Source organism: Phoca vitulina, unplaced genomic scaffold, assembly GCF_004348235.1.
Source record: "Phoca vitulina isolate PV1807 unplaced genomic scaffold, GSC_HSeal_1.0 scaffold5, whole genome shotgun sequence".
NCBI lineage: Eukaryota > Metazoa > Chordata > Mammalia > Carnivora > Phocidae > Phoca > Phoca vitulina.
Genome location: NW_022589708.1, coordinates 3,678,175 through 3,698,612, shown reverse-complemented (window position 1 = coordinate 3,698,612; position 20,438 = coordinate 3,678,175). Strand labels below are relative to the sequence as shown.

Below are 20,438 nucleotides of genomic sequence, written 5' to 3'. Positions count from 1 at the left end.
AGGATGCAAAAAAGGAAATAAATGTCTGCTATTGAAAAATTCAAAATAGGTGTCTTTTCTCAGTGTGCGTTCTGCGCCTTGCCCACGGTTCTGGGCCCCTCCCCATGGGGTGCCCCGCTCTGGTGTGGCGGTCAGGGGGACTCACGCCCAGTTCTCTCCCAGCTGCTCTGAGGGAGCCTGGCCGATAAACACGTGGAGGCAATGAGCTTCCTTCCTTGCTCTAGGGAAGCAAAGAACTCATCCTAGAAGTTGCCAGATTTGCTGCAACAAACTTTAGATGGAAAGCTAAGATATTTTACAGAAAGTCACAGAGAACTTAAGTAATTTACCTTTGGGCATTAAATTCCCAGAGCAGCTCAACATGGGAATCATAAACACAGTGCAACTAAATGCAATTGCACTAATCTTTGCCTGTTTCTTCTCCGTCGCTCTTCCTCCTCCTCCTCCTTCTCTTCCTCCTCCTTCTTCTAATGCAGTTTTACCTCTATGTCAGGCTAAATACCCTGCATGCCAGGGAAATTTTATATAGATTTTTTTAAGTGGCTGATAGAATTTTGAAGGGCATTTAAAAAAAAAATCCATAGAAAACCATTATATTGCCATGGATTTCAGCTAGGGAATGACAGCCAATTATTCAGAGGAACTTTCAAAAAAATAAATAAATAAATGTCCTTCTAGAAGATTTAAAATTCTCACTATGTAACATAATGGGAAGAAGCTACTCTAGCTCTCACTTAAAACTTCTGGACGTTTCGATACTCACTTATTATAGGTTGTAACTTTCACTTTCACTTTCAAATGGTCCTAAGGAATTCTAAGATTCCTTAAAAGGTCTTTTTTTTTTTTTATTTTAAAGATTTTTATTTATTTATTTGAGAGAGAGAGAATGAGAGAGAGCACATGAGAGGGGGGAGGGTCAGAGGGAGAAGCAGACTCCCTGCCGAGGAGGGAGCCCGATGCGGGACTCGATCCAGGGACTCCAGGATCATGACCTGAGCCGAAGGCAGTCGCTTAACCAACTGAGCCACCCAGGCACCCAGAAAGGTCTATTTTTAAGAGCATTCTAAACATTTACATGAAAACCATGAGTTTTCCTTCTCTTCAGTTTTCTTTTGTTAAATGGTTTCCATCAATCGGTGATAATAGCGTTAAACATACATTAAAGGATTGAAATACCTATTTGGCTCATTTTAGAAATCATTCTCCACGTCACAGAAGAGGGTTACCTCACGGTTGGACAATGTTAAGTGCACAGCAGATGGCGATTTGGGGGCTTGGAGGCTCAAGTAGGGATTGGGGAAGATTAAAGAAACAGGGTGACAGAGACGACCCTGTCGAACAGAAGCATTTGCTTGACAAACTCAGTCATGGCTTTCGTGTTCCTGATGCTTTTCCCAGGTACAAGCCTTTGGCCCATATGCTCCCGGGTGAGAAGCAGCCGCTGTCTGCCGGGGAGAAATGTCGCCTTATTCTTCAGCGGTGCAAACTGCAGGGCTGGCAGGTGAGTGACCCGCAAGCGACGAACACACGGGCTCAGGAGTCAAACAAGCGAGCTGAGTCACGGTGGGTGCTAGCAGCCTCCCTGGCAAAAGTGTCGATGTGTTTGGTAAGACGAGACACTAAGTGCAGTCCCTGGAAACACAGCGGTCTTTCTGACGTTCCCCTTGTCGGGGCTTGGTGGCAGACCCGTGAGGGGGGGCCAAGGGGCTCCTTGAATGGCGCGGACCAGGAGCTCATGAAGCCGCATTGTTGGCCTCTGTGTCCATCACCCTTGTCACTCAGGTTTTCTGAGGGGGCTAAGGAGAGCAGATGAGGGTGTTGGTTTCTTGGCCCCTCGCTGGGAGGTGGTCTCTGTTCTTCAGACCCACTTCCTGGCTCGTCCGGGCTGTGTAACCCCGTTTGCTGCTTCTCAGCTGCCACACAAGGAAAAGGTCACTGTCCCTCCCACCTCACTCCATGGCAAAAGCTTCACCACTGGAAAAGTTCATTCTTTCCTGTGGCCCCCTGGTTGGCAGAGTCCAGGGACCCACGGGAGAGAGAGGTCCTCCTTCCAGAAGGAAGAACTAATGTGAGACAGAATAGCCTGGGGGGCTCCCCAGAAATAGTGGGGTACAGTTCTGATTTTGTTCAGCACCTGGAACAACATCAGAATGCCATCTGTGACTACTGTGGGGAATAGGAGGTTTGAAGCTTTTGGAAGCATTTGAGAAGTTCACAGTGACACGGGAATGGGAGACAGAATAAATCCCCAGACACCTGGAGCCCCTGGACGTTTCTGGCCATAAAGCAACAGAACAGAGCATGGCGGCTAATTGCTTTGGTAAAACCTACCAATCACCAAAAAGCCGCCAGAAATGTCAGGTTGAAAAGCAGTGGGGCATCTCCAAGAGACGATGTAAGAGAACGGATGAGGCCAAAGACGAGGGCTTCCCTTCCGATGGTTCAGAGTTGCTGGATGTGTGTGGTGGTGCCCACCACAGGCGACACAGGCGGGGACCACAGGGCTGACGTTGGCACCTTGTGCACCGGCTGCGAAGGACGTGGAATCTGAATGTCAGACCGATGACTGATGGCTTCGTGGTCTGTACCACCCGATCTCTCTATTATCTTCTTTACCTTTCCTTTGTTTTCAGCTAATAATGGGATGAGCTTTAAATAGTCTGAAGGGGGAGGCGCACGCGGCTGTAGGACTCGTGGGTGCACATCCGTGCCCGGGGACTAGAATGGAAAGGGAACGAGGGGGTGTCACTAACACGGGACGGTGTCCGCTCAGCACTCTGGAGCCGGGGGCAGGAGGGGTGGGGTCACATACAGAACGGTTAAACAGACGCGCAGGAAGCTGAAGTCATCTCGACTCAATCATTGCCAGAATTTTTAAGTAAGTCTTTTGGTAATAGTTGTTCCTGAATACAGAACTCTGAGATTTTCTTGTTGTATTTTTTTCCCTTTAAAGAATACTCACAGAGGGGCCCTTGGGCTGCTCAGTCGGTTAAGCGTCTGACTCTTGGTTTCGGCTCAGATCGTGCTCTCAGGGTCATGAGATCGAGCCCCGCATCCTGCTCCACTCAGCGCAGAGTCTGCTTGAGGTTCTCTCTCTCTCTCTGCCCCTCCCGCTCATGCTCTTGCTCTCTCTCTCTCAAAAAAAAGGATATTCACAGATAAGGATAATATGCTATTAATGCTGAAAGGAGGCTTGAGTTGTAGAGAAAAGGTGAGGGCATCTGGAACATTCTTCCCCCAGCAGGTAGGAAGCACAGTGTGTGACGTGCATCAGTCCCCCGATGCCTGTGCACAGAGCACGGGGTTCCACACGGGGGCACCAGGGAGGCATTTCATGCCCCCGGGCAGCCACCATTCCTTCTGTACTTCTGCGTGTGCTGGGATACTCGAAATCGCAGCTAGGGATGGGATGACATTGGAACACGCACTGGAACTTTGAAGAGGTGCATCAAAATAAAAAATGGGAACAGGTTCCCATTTCATTGCCCTGGTGTATTTTCCTCACTCCTTCACTCCCCAAAGGAGACTAAAAATAGGGGACAGAAGAAATAAATAAATCCCTTTATTCGCTGCATGTTTGCTTGTGTGTTCCATAGTGAATCGTTCGGAAAGACTGCTTTCTTCAGCTTCTCCAAATGTAACTGCTTGTATACTTTATACTGTAAGAAAAAATCATTGACTTCATAGAAATAAAGCCTATTCATATTACACTTTTTTGCTAGACAAGAGAGCAAAAGAATTTTTAATTAATTAATTAATTTAGAGAGAGAAAGAGAGAAGGGCAGAGAAGAGGGAGAGAGAACCTTAAGCAGACTCCATGCCCAGGGCAGAGCCCCACGCTGGGCTCGATCTCATGAGCCACGGGTTTGACCCACTGAGCCACCCAGGCGACGCAGCAAAAGAATTTTTAAACATCATTTATTCCTGACCTGGAAAGTCAGACTCGTCCATTTCAACAGCGAAGCGTTTATTTGAAATGTGTTGGTAGTTGCAGGAAGAGTTGCTATGATTCTCCTCCGGCTGGTTAATCAGGACAAATCGAACGCGAAGCTGTTGAAGCAACAGTAAGGTCCTAATGGATGGCTCTTGTTTTTGTAGCATGAGTCCCAAAGTGCTGAGAGTCACAATGTATGTTTCTATAAAGCAGTCAGTGTTCATCCTTTGGCTCTGAATGGTTAGCAGGAATTAATAGTCATTCTTTTCCATTTTTTTAAGAGCAGTGCTAGGAGACGGCAGGGATTGGGGCCATCTTTTGCTGTGTGAAACTGCGTGGAGTGTTAGCTAGAAATTCAATTATCTTACCTAAAAATACGATGATCCTCTTACTGTCTCTCTGATGGGTCCTGGAGGTGTTCATAGTGTGAGCTTCCCGCTCCTTTACGTAAGTCAGACTCTGTGCAGGGAAGCCTCTGAGGCGGCAGCAGGGGGTCCTAGCCCCATATTCTCCCACTTCTGTGCATTGTAGCGACTCCATGGCCTCTCCTTCTGTGTCAGATGCCAAGAGAGACGTCTTCCCTTCGGTGCTGTTGGGTTTGTTTCGGGATCCACCCGTGCTATTTTTTTCTCCCTGTAGTTTGGGTCTGGAGTCAGTGTGTGAAGCACTGGAAATTTTAATATTTTATACATGATGATTCCTCTCATCTACAGAATGTGTTACTATTCAGAGCTTTGGCTTTATTTGATATAAACCTAATAAACAACTATACACGGAAAAAGGAAAGTCGGCAGGGTGAACGGTAATGACCTCATTTGAGATATGAGGAAATGGAGTCTTGCAGATCGGCATACTGATCAAGGTGTTAGGTGCGGTTAATGTTTAGTTTCCGTGGAAAGGCCGCTTTGCTGATACCAGCATCTACGTCTTGCTATGCTGTGTTCTTTCCACTGCATTTAACTCGATCTATATCTTGTAATGTAACCATCTGAAGCCCTTTTATTCAGATTGCAGAACTTGAAAGGCATAGATTCTGCATCATAGTGTGAGCTCTGATCAAAGGCACTTATAGCTTCTTTTATTAGTCTGAGCAGATTGCTTCTTGGAGTGGGTGTCTTCTTACGTTGATAATGCACCTGGTGGAGGAAGGAGAGTGCCGCTGACTACACCCCATTGCAGGCGGGTTCTGATCCCAGGCTTGCTTACCCAAACCGTCCGCCAGTGACCCTTAAGTAGCACAGCTCTTTTGGACTCCCCCTCCTAACTGCATCTTGGGAAGAAAAGGAGGAGAAGGAGAAAAGGGAGAGCAAGAAAAGAAAGAGAAGATGGAGAGGAAGATCTGGAATCAAGTGAGGATTCTCAGGAAGGGTTTGACTCTATAATCAGTCGTAGACGGAGCTGCTGCTCCGGCCATCCCCAGGCAGCCCCAGGGGCGGGAGACAATTCGGGGTGACGTTCCTGGAGATGGAGTCGAGGTAACACTGGCTTCCAGCTCATGGCTTGAGCGAAGGCGGGCTGAGAATAGTCATAGTAAGCCGTTTTGGTAAATCCCCGGTCTGCAGGATGCCAGGCTTCGCTCCATGCCATATTCTGACTTTCCAGCGTTCCCCACATCTCCAGAACACTTGCTCCCTCCTTTCTGCTCTATTCTCATCCCTCAGGTCGCACATCTTCTATAAGGTTGCTGATGGTCTCCCCATCACTGGGGATTTGTGTGCGCCGACTTTTTTCCCACGTCCCCAGGACAGGGGGCAGAGGAGGAGGCCCAGTAGACGGTAGCAGATAAGTCTTGGTCCCTAAGAAGCTGCCAAACCATATATTTTATATGGATACACGGATGTTTAAGAATGCTTACGATCTGGAATAATTCACCACAAAAACCTGAGAGTGGTAATATCTAGGGCATTGTTTTGAGATGATAGTCAAAATAGAAGTGTAGTCTGTCTCCATGATTAGAAGATCAATGTGTTCATAAATTACTTCTGTAATTGAGAATTATTTTTAAAATTTGTTACCGCCCCATAAGTATAATTTAAATAGAATATTGTATAGGGTCAAATTAATTATTTTAAGCATTTATGAAAAAGACCTGTTAAGCGCACTGACTCTGTTTTGCTCTAAAGCATTTTCTCCTTCAAATAACAAGTCCTTCTTACTGGTGGTTTCTTGTCCATGTTTACAATGAAATGATACATTTTAAAAAATATGGCAGCCTAGTCAGAGCCTCGTCCTTATTTCATGGCAGATTTACGCCAGTTGTTCGAGGAGGAATGGAAGGTTCTGGAGGTAATCTGCATAGATTCAGTATGACTGACTTCCAGTACTTTTGTGGGAGCCCCTTGTTATGTCTTCCAGGATCTCCGTTTTCTGTGTCTCACCAGATACAGTTTTCTTGTTGAAATAGAGTCTTCAGATTACTTCATTTGTGGAAAAAATACAAAGAGTTTGAATTAAGTCGTAGTTTGCAAACAAGTTGCGTGGAGCCGCGAGTTATTAACCTTCTGTTGTTTGTTTTTAACAATTATTCAGATATCTGCTCTACCTAAATATGTACATTTTTATTTCAGTCCTACTTTCAGGCGCCTTTGAAAACAATCCCTCCAAAACTCTGCACATTTAATCAACCACTTTCTGCCCTGATTTCCCCACGCCACAGAAAAGTGACTGGCAGGCACTTAGGCCCATGTGGAACATGCTTGTTTTTCTATGTTATGTCATTTATGTAAAGTGAAAACTTTTGAAACTACTAATTCTAAGTGGAAAAATAAATGGTATAATCTGATTTTCACACATTTTATATGAATCAACTGGTTATAGGATGATTTTTTTCTGTGTAGTTATTTGAATGCTATATTCATTTTAGAGCCATCTGGTGGGATGACGAAGGGAGAAACAAATCTGTCAGAGTCAGTCCGGGCGCTGCCAGGGGCGCCGTTTCCCAACACAGACGCTCGGAGCGCAGGGAAAGTCAGCGCTGGGGAATGGCTGGCCCCCCTTTGGGAAAGCTTCCGCAGTGAAGTTTCACCGTCCTTTCAAACAGATTCTGAGGACTTTAGAAAGTTCTGTGGGAAGGCAGAGAAGAGAGTCCTGTGAGGTGAGGCTCCCTTGAAGCAGGGGCTCACGATAACTGTTGCTGGAAACTGTGGAAGGAGAAGTTGAGAGAATTTGACATGGCGTCAGGGTGAGAAGGCAGACCCAGGGAGACTTCCGGTGACTTCCTCAAGATTAGACAGACAGGAAGTGAGAAACAGAACCGAAACTTCAGCTTCTCCCAGCTAGCCACTTGATGTGATAGTTACTCTCTCCCGTGCGTGCCCGTGTGTGGGCGAGTGTGAGCATGCGTGTGTGTGTGTGTGTGTGAGACAGTGAGGGAGAGAGGGACGGAGATCCTGAAAGAAGTAACAAGGGGCTCTCACAAGACAAACCCCAGATCCCAATGAAATACACTTTTCCTATTTGTGTTTGTTCACCAACAAAAAAATTACAAGAATTACTTTCTTTACCATCATTTTCTAGTGTGACTTTCACGGGATGGCCTAGATTTCATGGCGTGTCTCCGTAAAATATATGATCTTTGAAGGAGCCCCTCTTACAGTGCTGAGAACCGCAAGATTAACATTTTACCATAACATTAAATAAAATCAGTTGGACGAAGGATTTATTATTTCATTAATCTAAAATAGTACAGTAGAGAAAAGATAATAAAAGTAAGAGCAAGAAACTGTTAAAGTTTTAAGCACCTTCCACTTTTTTTACATCTTCTAAGACAAGACAATGGTATTAGAGCCCTTGGCTCTTATTAGCACAATAAATTAATGGTTTATAACCTTTGTTTTATTACTCAAGGAGCACTTCATAAATCAGCTGTAAGTACAGGCTAGAAAATAGCCTATAAAATTATTCTTTCTCTCACATCCCTTCCCTTTCTCTAGAATTATTAATGTTGAAAATAATAAACGTTAGGGATCTTAGTGTATCTCTTGGTACTATGTGCATTAGAAACTGAGAATTACTATATCTGTGCACATATATTGATTTCCTTTTTTCTCTTTTACTAGACACACACACACACATATATATGAACACATTTTTGTTATGAAAGTAGTATTTATTCTTGTTAAGAAATTTGAAAAATAGTGAAATTTAAAGAAGAAAATACAGATCACCCATCATTGAACTACCCAGAGATAAATATTCCAAAGTTTGGGGGTGTATTCAGTGACTCAGCTTTTAAAAATAATATTACAAAGTCTGATTCCTGGTCAATGTATCTCTCTCCTCTTTCACTCTGAATTCTATTAAGGAAAAATATTATGTCTTCTTTTTACATATATATATTCTCGTGTGTGTGTGTGTGTGTGTGTGTGTGTGTGTGTGTGTGTGTGTTTCACTATTACATTCCCTACAGGGTCTGGCACATAATAGACACTGAACATGTATTTGTTGAATGAATGAACAAACCTACTTATTATCACGTTTTCTCTTTGGAAATGAAGGTAGCCACCACCAAGCCTTCCTGACATGTATGATGGCTTCTTCATATCATTCCTCTCAGCTTTCTTGCACAAAGGCTTAGTATAATATCTGGCTTAATAATTGCTAAGGGAAAAGTAGCTGTGCCTATTCCTAATCCAGCTCTCATCTCTTAGAAGTCTAGTTCATTTCCTCTAGCTCCGGGCGTATTGGTTGATTGAATCAACAAGCATTTATTGAGCACCATCTATGTCCACACAAGGCGATATGGTGCAGTGTGAAGGCAAAGTGTCACGGCTGTCTTCCACAGGTTTGCAGGCTAGCAGGGTCGAGAGGGAAAGGGGGAACCACAGTAAACTAATTAGGAGGACAGGTTGGGACCCGCACTGGGAAGGAACCCACAAGGACCCTGGTTTAGGTAGGCATGTGTCATGAAGAACAACAGTGGCTTGTGATGCTCCAAAGCTCAGCCCTCCTGGACAGCAATTAACAATGGCTTGACAGCTACTAAAAAGTGGTGGTTCTGTCTGTGCCTCATCCAGTGTTCCATCTTGTGTGTATTGATCTGTTTGTGCCCAGTTCCAGGATTATTTAGTCCTGCAGCAAGCCTTTAGTAAGTACCTATTGTATGCCACAAACCTTGTAATAGCAAAGGGTTTTTTCGCAGATCAGGAACCAGGTTCACCGTCTGGGGACACTGACTCACCACCTTGAGAACGGGGCTTAGTGGGAAGCAGGGGCCAAGCCCATGGGACCTTGGTTGCATCAAAACACCACGTTCTGTTTTAAGTTCACTGTGAAGCCATCGATAAGCTTCAAAGAGGGTGGTGACATGACCTAATTTATGCTTTAAACATGAACAGATGTGTTGCCAGACATTAAGAACAGAGCCGGGAAGCCAGTGAACAGGGGGGTGCAGCAACAGTGATAGGCGGGACAAGGACAGTGGGGGCAGGGAAGGGGCAGGAGACGACTCACAGTGGCCTTCAATAGATGGGCCTATTAAATCACTTGAAGAGTGAAATCTCTGAAAACCGACATTATTAACAAGTGCGAATGTGCCGCACAAAATATGGGCGGATCTTGAGACGATGCAAACCCCTGGCCCTCTAGGAGTTGAAAGCAGAAGACGGTTCACAAAAAAAATAAATGTAGATGAATCTCAGAAAACAGGAACACCCCATGTAACAGGTATTTATTTGGAAAATTAGGAAAGTGATGTAGGTATCTTTTTTTAATATCTGAAAATGCTCTTCGGGAGGAACGGTGTAAGAGCCTGTGCCCAGGCTGAAGCACCACGAGGACTCCTAGTTTTAGAAGTAAAGCAAACCTCAAAAGACACACATGGCAGTGACTTGGGGGACACTGGTTGGGGAGGGCCCCTGCATGTGTGTGTGTGTGTGCAGGCCTCAGGCAGGACAGCAGGCTGTGATCGTGTGTTTGCTGCCGTTAATCATTTATAGCATACACATACCATGAGGCAGGTAATTCTTATTCATAGTATCGAGGCCATTTTGTTAAAAACAAAGACCGATGGTGCTCCTTCGATGAATGCATCCACTTCTCCATGCACTCTCCTTTCTGATTCTGAAGCTGATGAGCTTTGTGTGGCTTTGGCTTTGGTTTGCTTTTCCCGATGTGTGACTTTGAGCTGAAGAGGTTGACTTTCGTCAGTGCTCTTGACCACATCGATATGATTTCTGGAATGAAGCAATGTGTAGGATCACATAGTGAGTTATTCACCAGTCAGCTCAGAATAGGAGTTTTTGCTCATCTCTGCTTGTTGTACAGGTCATACTGTTCTAGGTGAGAGTAACTAATTTTCTTAACCTGTAATTATATGTAATTCGAGCCGAACCACCTTCCTCAAATACCGGAAGATGTGGTACTCTGTTCAACGTGTGTGGCTGTAATTATCTTCTCTGTGTTGAAGTTAAACTTCAAGAATAGTCTATTTATAACAAAGAGAACTTGTATTTTAGTATAAATGTATCCTCTGAGGATGTTTAAAAATACATTTAGAGCCAGGCTGAACATTAGAATATTTCCATTTGGTAGTTTTTCAAAGCTACCATGAAAATGTAAAGTATTGAAATATTAATAATAAAATGTACACACATAAAATAATGCCCATCCTTAGAAATTGAATGAATCAAAAAGCAAATAGGGGAAATATGTTAATTCAGCCTGAAGAAGATGAATTTTACTTAAATGATTGTTTTACTGAGTTTCTTGAAAGGATAGGCCATATTCTATTCATCCTTGGGGTCCTAGAGCCTGGCAAGGTGCCTGGTATCCGCCGCTGGCAAATGTTGGGATGGATGGATGGATGGATGGATGGATGAATAGTTGGATGGTTGGTTGGATAAATGGATGGATGGATGGATGGATGGATGGATGGATGGATGGATAAACTAGTGGATGGGTGGATGAATAGAGGGATAGATGTGTGGGTGCGTGATTGGATGGAGGAGTGGATGGGTGGATGGAAGGATGGATGAATGATTAAATAGATGGAGAGGACAGACCATTGATAGGATAGATGGATGAATAAATATGAGACAGGAAAATCAGGAAAGCCATGAAATACAATGCACCCGAGAGTATGTGAAAATGACACAGAACCAGGAATGAGTGCAGGACTGTTCATGGTGGGCATATGGAAGTGTTGGGGTTTGGAGGTGTTTCTGTTTGGAAGAGATTACCTGGTAAGCACAGAAAGTACTTTGCATGGTAAAAGAAGAAAGGACCGTGCTTTAAAGGAACACAATGACATTCTCAGATCAGCAGGAAGGAAAACAAGGCTGATGGGAGAGTGATACAGACATCAAAACACATAAAAGAAAAAGTGTGTTGTTCAGAATCTTGTCAAGAAAGCTGTTTAAAACTGGGAACAGACCTACTTTGGTCGGGCACGTTAAGAGATACCAGACATATTTTTGGAGTGCCAATATTACAGTGAATGATGACCACTTTGGATGCAACTATAACATGAGATATCTTGTCTTTAAATGAGAAGTATTTATTAGAATAACGCTAATGTTTTTGAAGTAAGGGATATTAACATTTTCAAGGATTAATTCTTTGTCAATAATAATGAAAATAAAACATTTTTGCAGCAAAAAATAAACATTCACCATAAAGTATTATTAAATGTATGGTAATTTTTTTTTTTTTATTGTTATGTTAATCCCCATACATTACATCATTAGTTTTAGATATAGTGTTCCATGATTCATTGTTTGTGCATAACACCCAGTGCTCCATGCAGAACGTGCCCTCCTCAATACCCATCACCAGGCTAACCCATCCTCCCAACCCCCTCCCCTCTAGAACCCTCAGTTTGTTTTTCAGAGTCCATTGTCTCTCATGGTTCTTCTCCCCCTCCGATTTCCCCCCCTTCATTCTTCCCCTCCTGCTACATTCTTCTTCTTCTTTTTTTCTTTCTTAACATATATTGCATTATTTGTTTCAGAGGTACAGATCTGAGATTCAACAGTCTTGCACAATTCACAGTGCTTACCAGAGCACATACCCTCCCCAGTGTCCATCACCCAGTCACCCCATCCCTCCCACCCCACCCCCCACTCCAGCAACCCTCAGTTTGTTTCCTGAGATTAAGAATTCCTCATATCAGTGAGGTCATATGATACATGTCTTTCTCTGTTTGACTTATTTCGCTCAGCATAATACCCTCCAGTTCCATCCACGTCGTTGCAAATGGCAAGATCTCATTCCTTTTGATGGCTGCATAATATTCCATTGTATATATATACCACATCTTCTTTATCCATTCATCTGTTGATGGACATCTTGGCTCTTTCCACAGTTTGGCTATTGTGGACATTGCTGCTATAAACATCGGGGTGCACGTAGCCTTTCGGGTCCCTACTTTTGTATCTTTGGGGTAAATACCCAGTAGTGCAATTGCTGGATCATATGGTAGCTCTATTTTCAACTTTTTGAGGAACCTCCATACTGTTTTCCAGAGTGGCTGCACCAGCTTGCATTTAAATGTATGGTAATTATTAATAAAGATATTTCAATAATTATAAATATACATAGAGAGGGACAGTATCTAACATAACACTGACAGCAACAGTAACATTGAATTCAATACAAATTCCATGTGTAAGAATGCTCTAGGCCCTTGATAGTGTCTACAGAAGTCTCACATCGGTTTTCTGCTCTCACAGAGTGTGTGGGAAGTTGAAGTAACAGTAAATAACACCTATTTTAGAAGAGTAAAAAGTGTGAACTCTTCAGAGATTAACAAAAATCATATTGTGGAGGGCTTTGAATGCTAAACCCAAAGGTATACATTTAAGCTGCTAGGCAATATGGAATCATTGAAGGTTTCTGGAAGATTAATAAATTAGAGGCAATGTGCAAGGTGAGTCAAAAGCAGGTAAAGAATTGGAGGGCGAGATAAATTATAGATTTTGGTTTGTGATAATCTTACATGGGAAATTTGGTGACAGCAGAAATATGCAAGGATAACATTTTTGTTTCTTGCTCTTTTCATTAGATGCATTTTACAAAATGAATGAGTTCAAATAGTTTAAACAGATTTAGTTTTTTAAATGTATTTAAAGTGAACTATTCTTTAATATCTGAGTTCATGTTATAGCTCGTGTCCAGTAAAATCACTCTTGAAATTCTGCTTTCTTCATTTTAGTGTTCCATTTACTTTTATCTCCTCCACCTTAATAGATGTAACTTAAGATCTTTATATTTGTCCAACATCATCCTAGCCCACATGTATCTCATAGTCAAGTTGAATATTCAGACGGGTATACAAATAATGACAAAAAACAGGAACTCAGTGGTATTATAGAGGTATATACGAGGTGCATTAGTGATGTGGGTATGCTATTAAAATGAATTCATTATTTTGAGGTGCATACTAGACTCAGAGTTCACCAAGCCATCTGTGTTTTAAAGGAGTTTATCCAGTAGATGATTTAGAGCAAGGTATATAGTATATGTTGAGCCAGAGAAGAAAAGCAAGCTCCCATTTTGGAATAGCAAGCAATATGATATAGTTTAAGAATAGATACATCTGAATGCATTGAATAAAGCCATACTATAAAAAGTCTAATAAACATTTCAAGAGTTTGAACATTATCCTGAAAATCATGACCTGCTATTAAATCATGTTAGGCAGGAAAGTCACATGAGCTTGATGTTTAGAAAGATCACTCTGAAGATAGTTTTGCCCATGGTCTCCCAGTCAGTGAATGGGGGACATTCCTAAAAGGGCGAGGCCAGTAATAGGCTCCTCCTGCGGGAATCCCCGGGTTGCCATGGAAACCGGGAGTGTCTGTCCCTCTACCCTTCCACAGGAGGGCCACCTCTGCCAGCAAGCTTGCCCCTGCCCTCCTCTTTGTCTGCACCTCTGTGATTGGAGGCAGCCTTCAGTGATGATGAGGAGGAAAAGGAAGAAGGGAGAAGAGCATCTTCACAGGTCCCTTTGATCTCTGGCTAGTGAAGCCTCCAGGCTACCTACGAGCCATTGACGTGCCATCCAGCAGCTGTCTCTGCTCCCCCAGCCCCCACCTCTAAAAAATCCCCAAGAACTGTAGCAGGAATTGAAGCTTTCGAAGTCATCAATGACAATTTTGTTTAATCTTTTAAAATCTGTCACTTCAAAAAAGAAAAAAAAAAACCTAATGGTTTTCTAATAAAAATAGCGATGACTATAATTCACAGATGGTTTACTTTTACAGGAGTCAGAATGACATTAACATTTTAATCTCAGATCAGAACACTCTGCATCTAGAGAGTGCACAGGGAGAGGGCTCAGTAGGAGGATGTTTTAACTTCTCCTTCTCTCTGGTTGTGAGAAACATTGTTTGATAAGAGAATGCAACCAAAATAAAAAATGTAGGTGATTGGAACATTTGGTTGCATTCAAATGAATCCTAACTTATTGGATTTGGTATAGCACACTAAGGCACTCACTTGACGTGAATTCATTCCATAGAAAACATTAAAATGGCCAACAATTTTCTCCTGGTCAATGACATTAATAGACAATAAAAATATAGAATCCTTGTGATCTTGTCTGGGTTTTCCTGGTTAAAAAAGATTCCTAGATTTATGTCCCAGTAATCCTTAGCCTGAATGATAGCAGAGGACTTAAGACTACAATGTGTTATTCAAAATAGTTTCTGACAAAGAAATCCAAAATACTACTAAATGACACATCTCATTCTTTAAGGAAAGAAGAAGCATTTACTATAAACATGACGTCTCTAAAAGACCAGCAAAGTCAAACAAATGTTAACATTTCCGACGAGTATCTCCAAATACTGCCAATCCACAAATAAATTACACGGTAAAATATATGTATATATAAAGAGTGAATGAATGAATGAATGAATGAGTCGCCCGTTGGATAAGTGTAAGGTGTACCCAGGTAGCTGAATGAAGAATTATTTAATCCATCTGAATGTGATGGCAACACAATACCCAGCCATGCCCACAAAGTCTTTAGCTGTCCCTTAGTGGGACACTTGTCATGTAGATTCAGGCTTCTGTCCCCTCCTCCCCCCACTGAATCGAAAGCCCAGAAGCCTCCCTCATTTACAAAGCCTTTGGTTTTACCTCTGGAGAATTTCCATGGGCATAACTATACCAGAGCCTCAACAGGAGCTCTGGGAGCTGGTCTTATCCCTCTGGCTCCCAGAGGAGCGTCTACCTGTCTAGCAGCGCACCTTCCCCTCACACGCCCTGTGCCTCATGTTCCCACCCAGCTCCTCCCTTGCCATTGTCCCAATCCATGGATCTCAGGAAGGACTCCTTTTATCCTGCCTGCAAGACATGCACATCTGCTGTGTGAAGCGCTCAGACCACTCCTTAACGACCCACCTTTGGGTCCTGTGAAATCTCTAATACATTGTGAGAAGAACCTACTGCATCCATATTTACGCCCCTTCTAAGTTAGCCTCCATATGTGAACCGAAAACTGGACGTTCCTGAAAATACTCTCTTAGGAGGTTTCATTTCTTCTCACTTCCTTTGTCTCAGTGGGGGAGCAGGGCTAGCTGACTCATTGCTCCCCAGCCTTCTGTCTTATGTCTATACCATTTGTAGACCATTTTCACCCCACTTTTCTTTTATCGCCCCCATCATTTGTTCTATCACCTACGGGCTGCCGTAACTTATCTCCAGTTTGCTGAATGACTTAGGGTCTGGCTTGTGTTTTCATTGACCATCATAACTTATTTTCATCCTTGAAGACATTATCATCCATTGCGATGACTCATCTTCTTATACCAGGACTTCACAATTCCTTATGTTCTGTTTCTAATCTGAATCCACCCTCCCCACATCCCTACCACTTGTGAAGTTCAAGAATATATCTTCATATTCTTCAGGAGATGTAAATGTATGTGCATAATGGCAAATATGCAATGCAATATAATAACAGAAATAAGGAATCATTCATAGGGTGTTCTGGGAACACAAGTGAAAGTCATCAAAGGCCTACTAGAAGTGGATAAATGGATCTCAAAAATCTAATGATGGAAGCGGGGCTTAATTTCAGTCATGAAGGATAAATAAGAGTTGGTCAACACACAAGCAACAGTGGTAAGATCTTCCAAATCCAAATTGTTGATGACCTTATATTGTCCCACTTCACCAAGTACCTCCGAGAGCCAAGCCCAACAACCCATTCTTCAGATGATTTTAAGAAGGAACTTTATAAATTTCAAATACAATTTCAAAAGTCATTTTTATGAAATTTAGCTGGGATCCTCTTTAAATCTTCCAGTGGATCCACATTGTTCATAGAAGAATGTCCAGGTTTTCCTGGAATACTCTTCACGATGTGGCCGCCAGTTACACGTATGGCCTCTTCCCTCATCACTGCAGCTGTGCCCCAACATAATTTTCTGCCCCTTGCTGTTCACAGGCTACTTTTTCTGTCCCACATTTATCTTCTCCCTCTATCCCTCGACACCCTGAAGAATTCCTGCCCATCCTTCAAGACTACATGGCTGAGGTAACTTGCTTCTCAGTGAATCCTACCTCACCCCAACTTGATCACCTCTTCCTTTTTGGTGTCCCTCAGACATAACTATAACTCTGTCATCTTTGTTCACTGCTGATCTTCCCCAGAAGCTTCTCTTTGAGGACAGTATCCTCCTTTATATCCTCGGCATCCAGCACAATTCTCAAGATAAACCTACTTCAGTGTTTTGAATGGCTGTTAGGAATGTCACTCTAGGAGATCTTTTTCATCCTGTCCAACTCCCTTCTTGTCCAGCCAGCGTCCCCATTTAATTAAGAGAGTGGAACTGGAATCCAGTTGTCTCAGTTCCAATCCATAGGTCTTTTCACCATGTCGAGCGCCCCCCATAGATGAGTTCCCCTAGCGATCATCACCGACTCCACCCATTGGGCCGTATTGCTGGCTGTCACTATTCTACACTTGCATTTTGGGACAGAGGTTTGCATGCATTTTGCCTTTGGGATTCAGTTTCCCACAATGAGTTGCATACCACAGTCAGTGATGAACAGAAAGATGCCATGCTCCCTCCTTTCCAGGGCCCGTCTCACAGATTTGTTCCACAGCGCTCACAGACACTACCAACTGTTCTTCCTGTTGGCTGCCAAAATAAGTCAGCAGTTGGGAAGGGGGGAAAAAAAGACTATGAATTATGGAAAATAACCAGGGAGAGAGAATGGCAATACAATGGGAAAAAGTAACAACTCTTTGTAGCCCCCCACCCAGGTGACTGTCTCAAATTTCAGCAGACTACCAGAAAACTAAACGAAGAAGAGCATCCAGTCAAGCAGGAGCTTCTGAGACAGGACAGTCGTTGAAAACTTCCCCGGTTGATCTGACTCACCAGCCGGACCGCCATCATGCAAGACTCAGGCCCCAGTCTCTTGCACAACCGTGTGTTTCATTAAGACAGCAGATCACACGGCAAAAGGGGCAGCTAGATGGAAGGATGGGGAGTGACAACATATGTTTGGAATAAACTCAGTTTCCATATGAAAAGGTTCGTAAACCACCTCTGGCCGAGCATTCCGGAGACAAGTCTGACCTATAAACCCTTCCAGTGCCTAATGGGGTGTGCATACGGGCAAGCTTCGGGTGTCATTGTGATGTATGCCTGAGCAGAGGGGTGCTAGCATTTTAACGTCCCCAGCTCATGCTTGGGAGCACACGTGTTAGTCTTGTCATCCTGGTGGCGTTTGTCTCAAGTGCTAAGAATACGATCATGAACCTATCACGAGGTGTGCCTGAGCAGTATTTTTTCTTAATCTCGCAGAATATCACCTCAGAGCTCCCCCAGCACCTCATGTTAGTATTTACCAGGCTCTCCTGCAACTCTTTATGCCTGCTTCCCCTCAGAGCCTGCGAGAATTTACATCGCGAAGGGCATTCCTCACACCTACCCTAGTTCTGTGAATTCTTAGAAAATACGCACAACACACAAGAAAAATTACTTTAGAAATGCATGGATGTGGTTTGTTGTTTGTGGCTTTAAGACTTTCCTTTGGCAGTTGTCTTCCTCAGGCGCAGGGCGTCTGCACCAGCTCATACCACTGTAGCTTTTGTAGAAGCTGCTTTGGTAACACGCTTTTTAAAAATGCTGCATAGACATGCTCATTGTATTTCTGTTTACACCATCATCTAGACGACTGTTGCTCATAGATGACTTTGTTAAGACTTTTTACTTTTGGGCCGCAGCTCTATAATTGTGGTTGTATAAACATTCAATTTATAATAACATGCAGTGTAGTGGGAAAAAAAATAATGGAAATGAAACAATTTTGTGTGTTAGCTTTATGGGGTTTGTTGGTCTTTTTGTTTTATTGTTTTCCTTTTCATAGACTCAACCTCCCCACTTTGAGTTGAGGAAAGAAAAGAATCACAGAGGGAGGAGAGGGGTCCAGCTCTGCAGTGTGAGTGCTCGTCGATGGGGATGGTCGATGGGGAGGGTCTTACCTTCCAGTGGAGCCGAGGCCCGTGTTTCTCCTCAGCCCCGCACGGTGCAGACGCTACAACTCTTGTGTGTGGGCATCTGCAAACATTAATAACAATGTGTGCACACAGCAAACACACTTGTTAGAAGAAAAACCTTTGGGATTGCGAGGAGATGGAATAGTGTTTAAAAAAATTAAGGAAAATGTACTGGAATTAATTTTGTTAGCTTTGTTTCTTCTAATCCTCTTCTGGAAAAATCTCTTGCCCGACTGTTTTCCCATCATCATTTTTGGCATCTTCATGCTGTTTAGTGTCTCCCTGCTGTTTGTGTTTTAGATGGGAGTCCGAAAAGTGTTTCTAAAATACTGGCACGCCGACCAGCTCAATGATTTGTGCCTGCAGCAGCAGAGAAAAATTATCACCTGCCAAAAAGGTAACAATTACACACTCACCTTTCCGAACCTCTTTGAGTTGTGAAATATGAAATCATTTAGTGCACCCCTGAGTCGAAATGTCAGTGGGACCTACACTCCAGTGGACAAGGACACGATGTGTGGACCGTGTCTGGGAGCTGAGCCAGCCCCGTAGTTCCGTTTGCTCCTTACCTGACTCTAAATCAGCATATGCTCGCTCTGCTCGTACCATATCTGGTAGTCATTCCACCTGAAATTTTACATCAAATTTTCACCTCACTCACAGTTTGGAAGAGGGAATATTCGTATCGTAGAATTTACGCAGCTGCCACCTCGCAAATAGTCACGCTTGCTGATCTGTTCAGAAAGCACAGGGCAGGAAGGTGTACCTTTGAATCCTCAGTGGGAACCCCCGCCCACCACCACCACCACCATGTGGCACTGCGGTGCAGCTAGGAGCCAGACATAGGCCAATTCGTTCAGCATCACTGGGACGCTGGGATTTTATGTAATCCTGCATGTGCCTTGGGAAAATCCTTGACTCTTACCTTTCCTTTATGAAGTGACAATAATGTCGGAGTATTATCTCTGATAGCAGACAGCTATTTTAGCGTTGGGAGAGATTCCGTGTAGAACTTTTTCCCTATAAAAACCCAAGTGACCATTGAAAATGGGTACATTTAAAAAAATCGTAACTATGCCTCCCATAAAATATATATATATATATATACACTTAATAACATTAATTTTTAATTTGCTTAGTGATTTGATTATATTATATATCATAAATACGATATTTAAAGGAAGGTCAAAGAAGGAGATACTATAAAGGCTAGTTTTTGGGGAACCTGTTGTAATGAGCTTAGCTCTCCAATATCTCCGGAAATGTTAAATACAAGCACAGCTCGTGGGATGCAGAAATCAGTTTTATTTGGTTCAAGCCTCTGTCCGTGGAGCCCCTGCGTAAAATATCCAAGGGGGTCCCATTGTTTTCTGATGAGAAAAAGCCCTGCTACACGCTGATCCCTCAGACTGTCTCCATCAGAATTTTATAGGTCCAGTCCAAGAAATGCTCAAAATTCAGAATTACCTTCCAAGTTAAACCATCCCTCTTGGCCACCGCAGACCCCGCGGGTGGGGCCTGGGCATGGCTTTCACCCTGTCTACACAGGTGTGTGCAGACCCCTAGGGCTGGCGACAGAGAGGGAAGAGGAGGGGGCAGGGTAGCTCTTCTGTCTGACTGGCACCTGTGTAGTCTGGCATTGGGCTTCTCTGACAGGGCTGCAGGTGTTCAAAGGCTCTTGGCTACGTGGGAGCACATCAGCAGGGTCCTTGGCACTGCACACCTGAGAGGTGGCCCGACCTCTCCTTGGGACAGTACTTGTAATTCTCCCCTAGCCTCTGGGATCCCCACAGGCATGCTGGCCTTGGTGCTCTCAAATAAGCCCCTTTCAGTGACTCCAAGCAGGTGTCTAGTGCCCGAGAAACACAGTGTGGGACCCTGGCATGTTCCACCATGTCCTCCAGACTCCACGGTCACATGGCTGGTTCTCCGCGTGGGCTCCTGAAGCCACTTTCACCAGCCTGGAGGTCAGCAGTGGTGTGGGGAGGCTCGGGTGATGGAGGCAGTCCACCCCAACTCTAGGCAACTTTTGCTCCTCTCTGGGTT

General features: G+C 43.6%; 1 protein-coding gene across 2 annotated transcripts in view; it reads left to right on the top strand.

Annotated features, from left to right (window-relative positions):
* The window catches only part of MYO16 (myosin XVI), a 574,777-nt gene that overhangs the window by 477,247 nt on the left and 77,092 nt on the right, over positions 1–20,438 (top strand). For both annotated transcript variants that reach the window (XM_032402627.1, XM_032402626.1), the window contains exons 28-29: positions 1,399–1,501; positions 18,693–18,789. In XM_032402627.1, coding sequence (XP_032258518.1) covers positions 1,399–1,501; positions 18,693–18,789 — 200 coding nt within the window. The remainder of the gene's footprint in view (positions 1–1,398; positions 1,502–18,692; positions 18,790–20,438) is intronic.